This window comes from Antedon mediterranea, chromosome 5 (assembly GCF_964355755.1).
Source record: "Antedon mediterranea chromosome 5, ecAntMedi1.1, whole genome shotgun sequence".
Lineage (NCBI taxonomy): Eukaryota > Metazoa > Echinodermata > Crinoidea > Comatulida > Antedonidae > Antedon > Antedon mediterranea.
The window spans coordinates 10629567-10643360 of NC_092674.1; the positions used below are offsets into that span (position 1 = coordinate 10629567).

A 13794-nucleotide genomic window follows, 5' to 3' on the forward strand; every position below is an offset into this window, starting at 1 on the left:
AAGGATACGTAGCAAAGCCATAAAGCCTTGTTCCCACTAGGTAGCAACGCAAGGACGTAAACTCAAAGCGTGTTGACCAATGACAAACGACAGTTCGAATAATCCATCGCTTGTGATTGGTCAACTTTACGTTGCGTAACGTCCTTGTGTTACGTTTCGAGTGGGAACCAAGCATAACGTGGAAATGTCAGATTTGAACCAATGATCTTTTCTGGATTGGTATTGGTAACGACTCATCTCTGCCACGTATTAACACGTCCATTATGCAGTAGGCCTACAGTAGTTATCAAATTATATCATATTATAAATAAGGATTTTAATGCCTGGTTCTCACTAAAGGCGCAACGCATAGATGTGATTGGTCAACTCGCTTGCGTTGCGTCCACGTCCTTGCCTTGCCTCTCTAGTGGGAACCAGGCTTTAGAGTGACCTACTTGTTACACAATAGTTTGATATACGAAACATAAGGTATGTTATCACAAACAGGATAATATTAATAATTACAGGTCAAAAGTGGAATAAGCTATCAATACACAATGAGTGGGTGTACAAAGCCTTCAGCTAAATATAAAGATAACAAATTATTACATTGTTTGCACATTGTCATCAGTACAAACTCTTACGATACTTATAACTAAAGATAAAGGTTTATACAGCAAAAACAGCTTTAAACAATAATCTTAAATTATGTTACTGTTAGTAAAATTGTATTTAAAAAAAATTAAATAATTATGTTTCATGTTGGAACATGAAGGTATGACGTCACTATACTGACTGGATACAATATCAAAACGTACATCCGCATAAAAAATACATTTCAATCTGGACGCTGTGAAGTATGGACGCGAATAAACGATGTTGGATATTAATACTATACGCTGCGTGTAAGTGAGTATACCCAGGCTATAATTAGCAAACGGGATCGAAGTAGTAGGGACGACATACCTAATTTTAGTCGGGGCTTAGATGCTCTAATATCGATAGGCAATTTAGGGCTGTCTTTAGACCTACACCAATAGAAACATGTTGGTGAACCATGTAAGCATAAAAGAATCTGATTAGACATGTGGACAATTCCTTAAGTCATGTAACTGCGCTCGTTGCAAATACGGCTACTTTTTTTCGAGTGGGAACCAAACTAGATTGGTATAGTCAACGTACATTGTAACCAAGGTGATAACAAGTTCATGTTATCCCAGTCTCATTAGCCATCTGTTCCGTAGTTATGGAATGTATAGAAATATGCACATTGGCATACCTCAACTGGTTATAAGTACATAAGCACTTTCAATCAGCTGTCAGAATAGGATCTTCGCTGGCAGACAACGGTGTGTCCCGACGTGAGCATAAATCAGGGTGTAGTTTATACAATACAACGCACTTTTCTAATTTACAGAGTACGGTAAGAAGGGTGTTATAGAGGTTTCGCGAGCGACTAAGCACATATTAAGAAATTGCGTAGTGCGTAGACAAGCGCTGCATCTTCGTGCGCTTGAATTTCTGCCAAGTAAACCAATGTACTTGTGACTGTGTAGTCAGAGTTCGGTCGTCAAACGATTGGATTATACGTGTATACGTATATCATAGCCGATTTCATAGATCTGCAAATACATTGCAACATAGATAACTTTTAGGTTATGTTCGGCGCTTGTTTGTCCTTCAGTCCCCCACTCCACAATTCTAGATCTTTAGTAAGGCCTAATTGCACCGTTTCCTTTTTTGCAGTCTTCTCTTTGGAGTTACGTGACACTGCTGCAGCACCAATGGAAACCAAGAAAGAAGCAAAACTGATTACAAAACAACTGTATGCTCGAACACGATTTCATCTAGCAATTTCAGAGGACGGAACTGTTACATCGAACGAACACGAGAAAAACAAAATATACAGTAAGTGGCTTATTAGGTCATAAAACTACCTTCTTATGTTTCACTTAAGGAGTAATTAAATATAAACTGTGGGTAATGACTGTATATAGGAATATTCCTAGATAGATACCAATAATAACAGTCTGTTAGGGTGTATTGATAAAATCATAAACTAGAGACACACCATGTTCAATAGATCATTAATTAACCCAGTAGGCCGTAACATGTGCTATCACTGAATTCATGATCATCACTGAAATATTTCTTTTGAACCTGTTACGGTAGCTAGTGTCAAATGTAGCCTACCAAACGTGCTTAGCAAGAGAAATCATCGTGATTTTGTTTAATTCAACGATTTTGCTTACGTCAGTTTTCAAATATTCCAATCTATTCTTAAAAGAACCGATTTGATAAAAAAAAATCGGTTTTCACTTAAATACTATTTTTACTTATGCAATAACGATTGATAATGCCAGCCCTGATCATCATATCAGCATGCATAGATGTTCTATTGTGTTGTCTAAACTACGTGGAACAAATGGAAGACGGTAACAGCTTTAAAAAAAGGTTTTACAGACGCACATAAGCCCTATATTGTTTTCCTATATAAAGCTATTATATATATTATATATGTGTACACTATCAAACTAGTTTGACAGAAAAAGTGTGATATGCCTAAATATGGTATAGTGATATGCTTAAATATGAACATAAAGTTTGATAATGTAGACAGAGCTTAAGTATAATCTGTAACATTAGCCTGCTTATTGCCCATTGCAAACCCTATTATAGCAATATTCAACCCCATGACCTGTGGGAATGGTTGTTGTTGTTATCAAATTGGCATATAAGTACCTTTATCGCGTATGATTATTTATCCAATTGGCCTATTTAAATAATTGATATCAGTGATTTCAAAACATTACGGTATCGAACTTTACCCACAACCCCCGAAAGAATTCGTAAAATGTATAACACAAATAAAAGTTAGACAACTTGACTATACTACAATGACTATCAATAATAATGACAGTTTTCAATGTATTGGCGAAGACACTCCAGAATGTCTGTACTGTATCACCACATACATCATCAACTGTCTAGGCACATTCATGTGGCGCCTACATTACTACCGTACAGTATCAAATTAAGGTTAGAGTTAGCTTAGGGCCTATATGCAACATATTATTATTACACAATTTGTATTTCATAAATAATTATCGATAATGTATATATAATTTGTTCAGTAACATTATCAATAATTGGCTGAAGACCCCGAGTCAGAATGAGTACATCTGCGTAGGCCTACTAGTACTGTTGTAAAGGATGTATGTCAATGTTATTACCCCTGCACAGCCTCCAGAGTCAATCTGTGTATCATTCGCTGCATTGATCCCCTATTCTTAACCTTATTTGCAACGATCCTACCCCGCATGATTAATGTCATTTCCTACTCTAGGAGTATTCGCATCTATCAGAAGTCATGTAATCTTCTTAGTCAATGGCTGTAAAAGCAATATTTGCAATACCACTAATAATTTGAGTTTTTAACTATCTAACAGTACCGTAATTTAGCCCCGTGCAACAACTCCACCAGCTGCAGCGCGAAAACCAAACTGATCATAACAGGTTTTGGTTCATTAGACAACCCCATTAACAGAAATAATATGAAACAGACAATAAATGTTGAAAAAGTACATATAAAAGCTTACACTTTGCGTACTATGTTTAAATTGGCATTTATATCAGGAAACAGATCCGTTCTAGTGGAACATTAATCGTAGGCCTACTACATGACGCACAGCGTCGAAATAATGTAAGTGCATGTATTTTTCCTTGGTGACAAGTATGATGTGTCTGTTTGGCAGTAATTAATAATGTTTTAATCTATTTTATCAAATGATTACCATTCAACTTAATTACTGTCAATCATTGGAAATGTTCACGCTCCAATAGATAATATTAACATTAAATCTTACGGATAATAAATATTAACCATAACCTAGGCCAACTCCGGAAACCCCAAATCCTACTGTTATTCTACGCGATGCAATATCCGATTGGACTCGGATATGAGCCTGTACTTGTTTTTGTCAGTAACCACGCGTAAGTTCACATAACGACTCTTTCGTGGAAAGTATACATTTATGTGCCTGTTATTTGCCTGGGTAAGTTGATCCCTATCCACCAGATAACTTTCCTAATAAAACCATGATTCCCGGCTGAAATATCGGGATTAAGTATAAGTTAATGGTGATAAAAGTAGACCTAAAACTTACGACTGGTCATTGAAAAAGTGAAATTGCAGTGAAATATAGTTTGTCGTCACGTAACTTTATATTGCCGGAATCTCGGCAAAATGCATGGTAGGCCCCCTGTCAATCTATTATTATTACCCAGAAAGATGGATAATGTACCGTATTCCTATATCATACTGTTACCATACCATATAGCCTAACATATTTTTACCGGGCGCCGTTTGGGACATTGCTAATTATGTTGAAACAATACATTTATGTTACATATAAATAATAATAAACAAGTTTCAACAATCAAGACGTGATAGCTTTGGTAAGACGCACTTTGTGTTTTAAGTATCTATATAATTAGATCCTTTTCCATGACCACACCGTTTATTGTCGTACCTGTGTGGTATTATTGTGGTTTGACACTAACCGGCGTGGAAGTGGGAAGTTGCAGAGCAGAATCAATAACAATAATAAGTTGTGAACTACCATAGTTAAATATACATTATCAATGAATTTGACTTTAAATTATTAAAGATGTATTGTTCCCTAAATGGAAAATGAAGATTAATGTAATTAAACTTTGAATAGGTCGTTTTTAGTTTTTTTTTAATCAAATTCAAATTGACTAAATTGAAAGGTCTCCGGTCACATTTTCCATTATGCTCTGTCCGCGATATGGTTCTTCATGTACAATCGGTCAAATTTCTTTTGAATTCATGTTCAGCATGATCCTAGCCACCTGATTGATATATGGGAACAAACAAAATAGACCATCCAAACCTGAAAGAAACAAAGCATAAATGATGATTAGGCTAGACGTCACGATAACAACTTGAAAATAGGCATTGTCTACCTAAATTTTAATTAGACCATGCCGTTAGAGCCTTTCAGACCACAGTGCCGTGCAATTTAAAACAAAAATGCGAAATAATAACTAGAATGAAAATTTTCATAAGATTGAGCAGTAACTGTGACTGAATCAAACATTCAAAATTAGGGCTTATATAGGTATAATAAATGAACATTAAGAAATCAGCTGGGGGACTTTCCCAACATTCTACCAATTTAAGCAAACGCATAAATTCATTGATACTTTCCTACTAGGTCGTTTAAACTGGAAAAATTAACTAGGCTAGTTTTTTTCGGTTTAATCGACTCTTTTCTCCACCGGATTTACCGAACCCGAGTGGCCCGGCCTTTGGTTCTCATTCCTGCCTTCCACACCACTGCATGGCACCCTTAAACTCCTCTGTTACGTAATAAGCAACAAACAGAGGTATAAGTTAATGGCACTCATGGTTTCCCCATTAATTAACGCCTGTATGATTTTCCCAGTAAGCAGTAAGCATGCCGGATAATAACCTTTGCAAATCAAAATATCGACAAAATGTGTCATCAAAGAAAACAATATTATTTTCGGCAGAAGAAAACAGAAGCCAAGATTGGTTGTTGGACGATGTCTCACTTGGATCGGTCGTTTGTCATACGTTAGTAATCCTTCCGGGTCATTATTATTTTCTTAAGGCTTAACTTTAGGCAGATGAGTCAGAATTAAATCAAATGTAATAGTAATAATAATCTGCCTTGACCTAGTGTCGGCAACCTCAAGTAATAACAATTCGCGTGTTTTTAGTCGTGTGCAACGCGAATCTACAGCTCACTATGTCGGTCGGTCGGTCGGTTGGTCGGTAAACCTTAACTTGAGGGTAAATAAGTTTTAACACATAAGGCCTATACCTTATATTCATGGGGGTGGGGACACTCCTAAGGGGACACTTTGTTGCCTTGAACGTTTTTACTGTATTTTCCAAAAACGTGGGAAAAACATTATTAACCCAATCCCGTCATTTTGAATTTCAAGGCTTGAACTCTGTCCTGTTAATAAATACCGGCGTGAGCATTCAGTTTAATATATGTTTTCATGGGCATAATGCTGTGCTAGATGAAATAATTTCAACTATACAAAATTATGTGCAAGATCCTAAGTAATTTTACTTTTAATTTTTGGAAAGAAATAAAATTTAGGGACCACATTGGAAATAAGTTGTTTTACTTTAAACGACTTTATGTGTTTTCCCGTGCATCGTCAGACCTCATTAATCCCGCCATTTTTATTTGCTTTTTTGATGTATTTTAATATTTAAGGTGATTATATATTATTGACGTATTTTTAATGTTATGTATTGAGATGCCAAATAAATGAAAGAAAGAAAAATTGCAATTGGTTACAACAGGAGCTATTCATCAGTTGTTATACCTCCATGGTTAAAAATTGTATTTTTGCATGAAATGTACAACATTAAAAAATTTAAATTCTAAAAAAATTGTATATTGCGCTAGTTATTTTACATTGATTATCACGTGGTAGAAATATTTTACTAAGCATCTTGTATTTATATTATCTTCGTACTCGATGCAACTCGGTACTGACGTATCTCGTGATAAATCGTAACATGTGAAATTTGTATCAGAACAATGTGATTTACCCTAACTTTAAAAATTATATGATTCATGTTATGTTTATGACGTGTAATGAAAGTAGAACCCCTTCATACAGGAGGCATCTCTATCAAGTGGACACTTTCCCGTGAAAGGAACGGGGTGGAGGAGGGCGGGGGAGCACTTCGTTAGATCCCGAGGGTGTCCCATAATAAGGGTACTGTAAAATATAGTGAATAGTTCTGAAGCGAGAGTAGATAATGGAGTTAGTCAGTCAGTTAGTTCTCAATACGATTGGGACGCGTCGTTATTTATAGGCCTCATATTATCATCTTAATTAAGATTCGTCACCTTTTACCAATCAATATGCGGCTTGTATCGATGTACAATTTTCAAAGAAACCTGTACTTTACGATACACAAATGTCCATATTTAGCCTAGGTTCTCTGTATGTCGACTGACCGACTTATTCATCAAATCGCGTGAGCAATCTTAAATGTCATTGATGTTATTGTGTCGTCATCATTTTGACCGTCTTAATTCAGAAATAAACATCTATCAGTCTGTTTTGAAGTAATCAATTAATTGTCACGGCTTGTTTAACTATTGACGCAAGTTAATAAATACATTTTATGCGATGATGGAGAAATAATCAAGTTAAAACGGAAATACGAAGCTTTAAATGCAACAACAAAAAAAGTGCCCCGTGGTCATCCTTTTTAATACGCGCAAATTTGACGATGACACGTCAATGTTTACAGCCATTCATTTTTAACTGATCGTCAATTAGCAGAAGTAACTGATTCTGTAAATGGAATAAATGCGTTTCTGGGCTAACGAAGTAATCTCTCAGCACTTAGTACCCATTCTTAAAATTGATTTACGAATCGACAAACAAATAAGTGACTCACTCTACGAAATCGTATAATTGTCCTTTTCCTCGAAATAGAATGCCTTCGGGATGTGTCTGTTATGCAGTATTAATTAAAATTGAATAATAACTTCTCAGGGTAATACATTTGAAAATCACTTGATAGCAATTTATTGACAATCTTTCATCAATTTACGGATTGAACTTTGTGCACAAGGCGTGAATATATTCAGATGCATTCATCTGGTAAAGCGTGGTTCCCACTAGAACGCAACGCAGCGACGTATTGACGCAAAGTGCTGTATTGCGTAATCACAAGTGGGAACCGACGACGCAATTAGTACTGCAAACATCGCAAGTTGGTTTTCACGCAGGCGGGGCCAAACACAATTATTAGAAGGGCATTTTCTTACGTTGCGTAGATTTCGTTACGTTGCGTCGCTAGTGGGAACCAAGCTTTAGGTCTATTTGCATACGTAGGCCTACCACTATCTCAAACTATAGCGGTAACCTCCGACAACTAATTAAGCGTTTAAGCTTAGATCCCAGTAGAGACGCAACGCAAGGACGTAACGCAACCTAAGTGAGTTGACCAATCACAAGCGATTGGTTATTTGAACTGTTGCTTGTCATTGGTCAAGATTCACGAGTTGCGTTTGCGTCCTTTTTGCGTCGCGCCCTAGTGGGAACCAAGCTTAAGTATACATGACACAACGCAAGGACGTAAGCCGCAACGCAAGCGAATTGACCAAGCAACAAACATCGCTTATGATTGGTCAAATCAAGTTCTTGCGTTACGTCTCTTGGGAACCAATCAAAAGTGATGCTTGAACCTGTCGCTTGTCATTGGTCAATTCCTTTGCGTTGAGGCTTACGTCCCTGCGTTGCGTCCTAGTGGGTAATAGAAAAGTATTGTCTTGCGTTGCGCCGGTTACGTGGCGGCAAGATTTTTTTTTTTTTTCTAGTGGGAACCACGTTTAAAAATAAACCAGGAACAAGGGTTTAGCGCCGACCGGTTAGTTACCTCACATCTGCTTTTCTCATTAATATATCAAACAATAACAGCTATTTAAAAAAATGACCGTACCTTACATTTATTCTAACAAACAAGAAGCAATACTTGGATTGTATACTAATATTTTATGACATATTATTCCGGTGTGTTAATTCATCTTACACTCACTTTTTGGTTTATATTATTATTTCCCATTAAATTTGACTTTGGAGCTATATCGGCATATGTATTTTACTGTGGTTTTGTGGTTTTAATACTTCATACAATAAATCTATCAAAACAATGTGGTGTATACAATGTTTACTTAAATTTGAAAAAGAAAAACTACGATCGTGATACAGTACATTAGTAATGATTGGTTCCCATGCACAAGGACGTAACGCAACGTAAGTGATTTGACCAATCACAAACGATGGATTATTCGAAATGTCGCTTGTCATTGGTCAACTCGATTGCGTTGCGTCTACGTCCTTATGTTGTATTTTCTCGAAAAAAAACATGACAAATGAAGATAAAAAAGACTTTGAATAGGCCATTTTGCAGTTTTAATCAACTTTAATAAATCACTTAAAAAGACCAAATAAACGGTTCAACCAAAAACCCATTGACTTCCAGCATGGAGTAAATTTTTTACTCCATGCTTCCAGTTAATTGGACTACTTTTTGCTTTAAATTAAAGTAAATTTTTTCCGGTCCAATTTGTTGTCAAAGTAAATAATTATTGTGACATTAAAATGGTATATTCAACAAAAATATTTGTCATGGGGACAATATATCATTAAACAGCGAGTTGTGTACCTTTACAAGGCGATTCAATTCGGAGCTTACGTCAATGAATCGAATGATCGTAAAGTAAACTCGTAAATGAATTTTTGAGTACTATATTTAGTTACAAACCTTGAAGATGAGTCAAATTGCGGGGAATCTTATAGTAAACATCACTATAAGGAATTGCACATGACCGTATGATTAATCACATTAATTCACATAGTATAGCTTGAATATATTAGAATTCGACAGTGATGGAAAGCATTCCGAGAGTTCGCCAAAAGCATAAGCATTTTAAGCGAGTACTGTATCATGTTATAATGCACTGTGCATGTCCTGTCCGCAACAAAAGTATGTGCATAAAGGTAAATTGTAGACTTCCCCTGTATTGTCTTTTTTATGTTAGTCCACACACCGGCGTTTCGATTTTTGTCTGGAAAGTAAGTTTGAGCTCAAGTACCATACGTATGAAACACCGTATGTGGCGATATTTATCTTTTTTTCTATAATTATATTACGCTACGGTCTAGCTAGAACCTAGTATGGGCTCCAGACGGAGTTTTGTCTTAATATTAGTAAAAATATAAATATTTTTGCACATATGGCGTTTCATACGTGTATTATTTGAGTTTGGATACTCAGACAAAAATCAAAACGACGACGTGTGGAATGACATACTAAGACAATAAATACAGACTTCATTTCATTATTTCATTTATTTCGTCTCACATAAACTTGGAGCAAGTCTAGCTAGAACCTAGACTAGGTAGATTGTGGCGTTTCCACATTGACTGAAAGCGTTCTAAGAGTTTGTCAAAAACACAATACGGTACATTTTAAGCTATTACTGTATTAAAATAGCCCCTGCTGTATCAGGGATCTGGACAGTGATTAATTCACTATTGGTAATCCTTGGCCACATTGCCTAAAGACATAAAATAAAATTTAAAAAAATAAATAAAATCATACTATAACGTTAACAAAACGTTGTGCTCAATCCACAACTAAAGACATTTACGTAATCATGCCTACACATGCGCACTTTAAAAGAAGGCTATGCAAATTAGATAACGTAACGTTCGCTGTAGTTCCGAGAATCACATCAATAAAATGATGTACTTCATTATTAAAATCGATAACAACTCAAGCATATTGATATATTTGCACATGAGCGGTAGTTTCATTACAATTTGGCATAATAAACGTACTAACTACGTTACCATTAGTTCCGGCGGCCGGACAAAAGAATGGTCTGCGTTACGTTTTATTGGGCACTATTTCCTATCATCCATCCGTATACATACGGTACTTCAGGCAATGCAATATATAATAACAGGATGCTGAGCCCCGCAGATCAAATGGTTTTTATGTGGCTGCGACATCAGTTCCACTGCCCTTAACCGGGCCCTTAACGGACACCTGACACCGCGGAGGATATTATATACATAGTACATTATTTGCAGCCAGACTTTAAGAAAAGACTGTTATGAGTTCATACATCTTGGAAAGGAGAGCTCAGTTTCCTGTTGTTAGATTGCCCTGCTTCAGCTGATATGCTTGATTTGAACATGGAACATTGCATGAACACACAGTAACATATTATTTTTCTTTTGTAGCTCACCTGAATATAGATTCTCCTGCTACGGGTATTGTGACGATTAGAGGCGAGAAAACGGGTTATTACGTAGCCATGAACGACACGGGTGTAATATACAGCTCTGTGAGTTTAGTTGTTGAAACGGTTTAATTTGTTAGTGTCCCCTTAATAGGAGTGTCCCCTTAATAGGAGTGTCCCCTTAATAGGAGTGTCCCCTTAATAGGAGTGTCCCCTTAATAGGAGTGTCCCCTTAATAAGAGTGACTGTTATTGCATAGTATTCCCCCTCGTTCGTTTCACGGGAAAATAAGTTCCCCCCTTCAAATTGGTCCCTCCTAAAAGAAAGGTTAGGAAGACTCAAACAATCTAATGGAAATGATCATAGTTACACATACTTCCAAAATCTAGATGTCACATGCTACACTGTATCATAGGATTTGCCTATGTATAAATTGGTGGGCGTGTCCACAGGAATCATAAGGCTATGGTCCCCGCATTAGTAGGCCTATTAAGAATTGAACTTCGACTATGTTAATAGCTTTATATATTGGTATCTTATTTAGCCATACAGTTAGATAGCCCGAGTGGTTAGGACACTTGACTGTCATACAGATAGACCCGGGTTCAATTCCCGATAACTCCCAGCTCACTCAGCTGTAAATGAGTACCTGGTTAAAAATACTAGGGAGAAAAAAGGCGGCGTGGAAAGGAACAGGCCACTCTACCACATAATGCCGAGGCTTAGTACAATGAGATCCTAACCGCTCATTCCCCTACGTTCAGAGAACACGGGACTCACCTCACCATCTTATTTAGAAATATGTATTCTGCATTATATATTCTTGTTACGTCTATTTTCAGACACAAATGACGAAGGATTGTGAATTCAAAGAAAATCACCTCAACTCATATCTCCACTACAGTCGTGATTTAGACATCGACGGTGATCCACAAACACGCTATCTAGCAATTAGCAATCACGGAAATGTTAAATCCGTAATTCACTGTAGAAGTTCCGTGAGGTTTATAAAGGATACTGTGAAATCATAGAATGAATGACCAGTGATGGGAGCCTGTAACGTTCCGGCGACGATGATTAAACCTCTGACAATCATAGAACATCTAACAGGGGTGATTTAAGTGTGATATCATCAACGCGTAGGCTATGCGAACACGATGCCTAATTTGCATACAAGTGATCAAAACATGTGTAGTAAATAACAAATTGTATTTCCATGCTGCACCAGTGTTACATCTAAAATTAAGTCTGTGTGTACATACAATTTAAACCGTTTAATATTTTGTGTTCATAGTACGGTAGTAAATCGTCGTTAAATATCATTATTTATTATAATATGCAATATTATATTTTTATATAAAAAAGCACGTGGCGTTAGAAAAAAAGGCGCGAATTTGATTAGGGATGGGGTTGTTTTGAAATTATTTGCATGGAAGAATTAGTTAAAAACTAAACTTTCATGGTCTGAGGAAATGTTTGTGAAATGGAGATGTGTGTGAGGTGGGTTTTGGGTGATAGTTCAAGCTGTGCGAACGAAGGGTGGCTGCGACTGCGCAGTGTCGGATCGTCAGATGGTGGCACAAGAGTTAATGGGAATTAAACCACTGTTGAATTCACCGGATTCTTATAGTGTATTTAAACGTTCCGCCACTGTAGCATATTCACATTGGCAATCAGATCCAGACGGCTTTCTGTATTTAAATTGAGTTAAAAGTAGTGATAAACACAATAATAATGTTTATGCATCTATATAATATTTATTTGACCTTTGGCTTGGTTATTTACACGGGTAGGTTAGCGATAACATTGACCATGAACCAACTTAAACGGGTAAATAACTAAGCCTGAACCCTATGAAAGACAATTCAACAGTTATGGTATATAAGGACTTTCCACTGAGTAATACAACTGCGTTAAAATGGCCCGTTTAATTCAGGCTTTACCCGAGTAAGTTGGCTTCACAGGCCAAAGGCGCTAACTTTGGTGGGTTGAGGTCACCAACTTTCCCGGCTAAATAACTAAGTCTGAACAGGCCTTAAGTGAGCACCAAAGTTCATCCATGTCTGTGGTATGTTTTATCTATGTAGTTATACGGATTGTGCAATTTTGTAAATTTACTGTAATATTAGCAATTCTAGATTCACGTAATAGGATATTTTGTCTAATTTATAAATAAAACATGGACTGTAATATAATTATTAACAATAATTACAATATACCCAATTGTATAAATGTTTAGTGATTTACTGATGTTAATGTATGGGTCTTCAAGAGCGGATATTCAATAGAAACGACCTCTAGTAATGTTATCAATACAAACGAACTTTCTAACCTAGGCCTGAATGTTCTTGTAACCAATCTCAGGGTAGACAGGGGTGGATTCAACGAGGGTTAAATGTGGTTGGGGTGGGGGTATAGTGGTTGTTGATGATTAAGCACGAGCAATGTAAAGCTATTTAAAGGGTCATCAAATCAGTTACAGAAAAAAAGGTGAATTTGATGTAAGGGAACGACCCTGGTTTTTAGCATTAGGATCCGCCCCTGATAGAAATACTCAGGAATTATTCATAACAGTAAAAATGTTAACAACAAAGTCCAGCTTTTAATGTTTTTTATTTTGGTTGATTGTTCTAAATTTGAATGCTGGGCGTTCAAAATGCGATTGGTATTATTGTATATAGTTTATAGCCTTTATTTTTCAAAAGTGTCGTGTGTTTATTATAATTATTTATTAAAAGTATGAGTATAAAAAACCTATTGTTTCTTTGTTGTATTATCTTTTCGATCGAAAAAATCATAGTATATTGTTGTTTCACGTTGCTTGCCTAAAGGTAGGCCTAAAAGCAGAAACGGACCTATTACTTTAGAGATAGCACACTTAATTACAGCTATATGAGATGCATAATGGTATGACGATTAAGCCTACTAATAGGCCTACTTCATATTACCTTTACCAGTTCCAAATGAGACA

The 13794-nt window shown here is 36.4% G+C and overlaps 1 protein-coding gene across 3 annotated transcripts; it reads left to right on the forward strand.

Moving 5' to 3' along the window:
- The first annotated feature begins 827 nt into the window (after positions 1–827).
- LOC140048716 (fibroblast growth factor 20-like) lies at positions 828–13593 on the forward strand. Of its 3 annotated transcripts, none has more exons than XM_072093489.1 (4): positions 828–888; positions 1726–1887; positions 10825–10928; positions 11666–13593. In XM_072093489.1, the coding sequence occupies exons 2-4, from the start codon at positions 1764–1766 to the stop codon at positions 11852–11854; spliced, it is 417 nt and encodes a 138-aa protein (XP_071949590.1). In that variant the 5' UTR covers positions 828–888; positions 1726–1763; the 3' UTR covers positions 11855–13593. The 3 variants fall into 3 exon arrangements, with proteins under 3 accessions (XP_071949590.1, XP_071949589.1, XP_071949591.1); XM_072093488.1 differs by having other exon boundaries at positions 836–884; XM_072093490.1 differs by lacking the exon at positions 828–888 and adding an exon at positions 1188–1402.
- Positions 13594–13794: the final 201 nt, after the last annotated feature.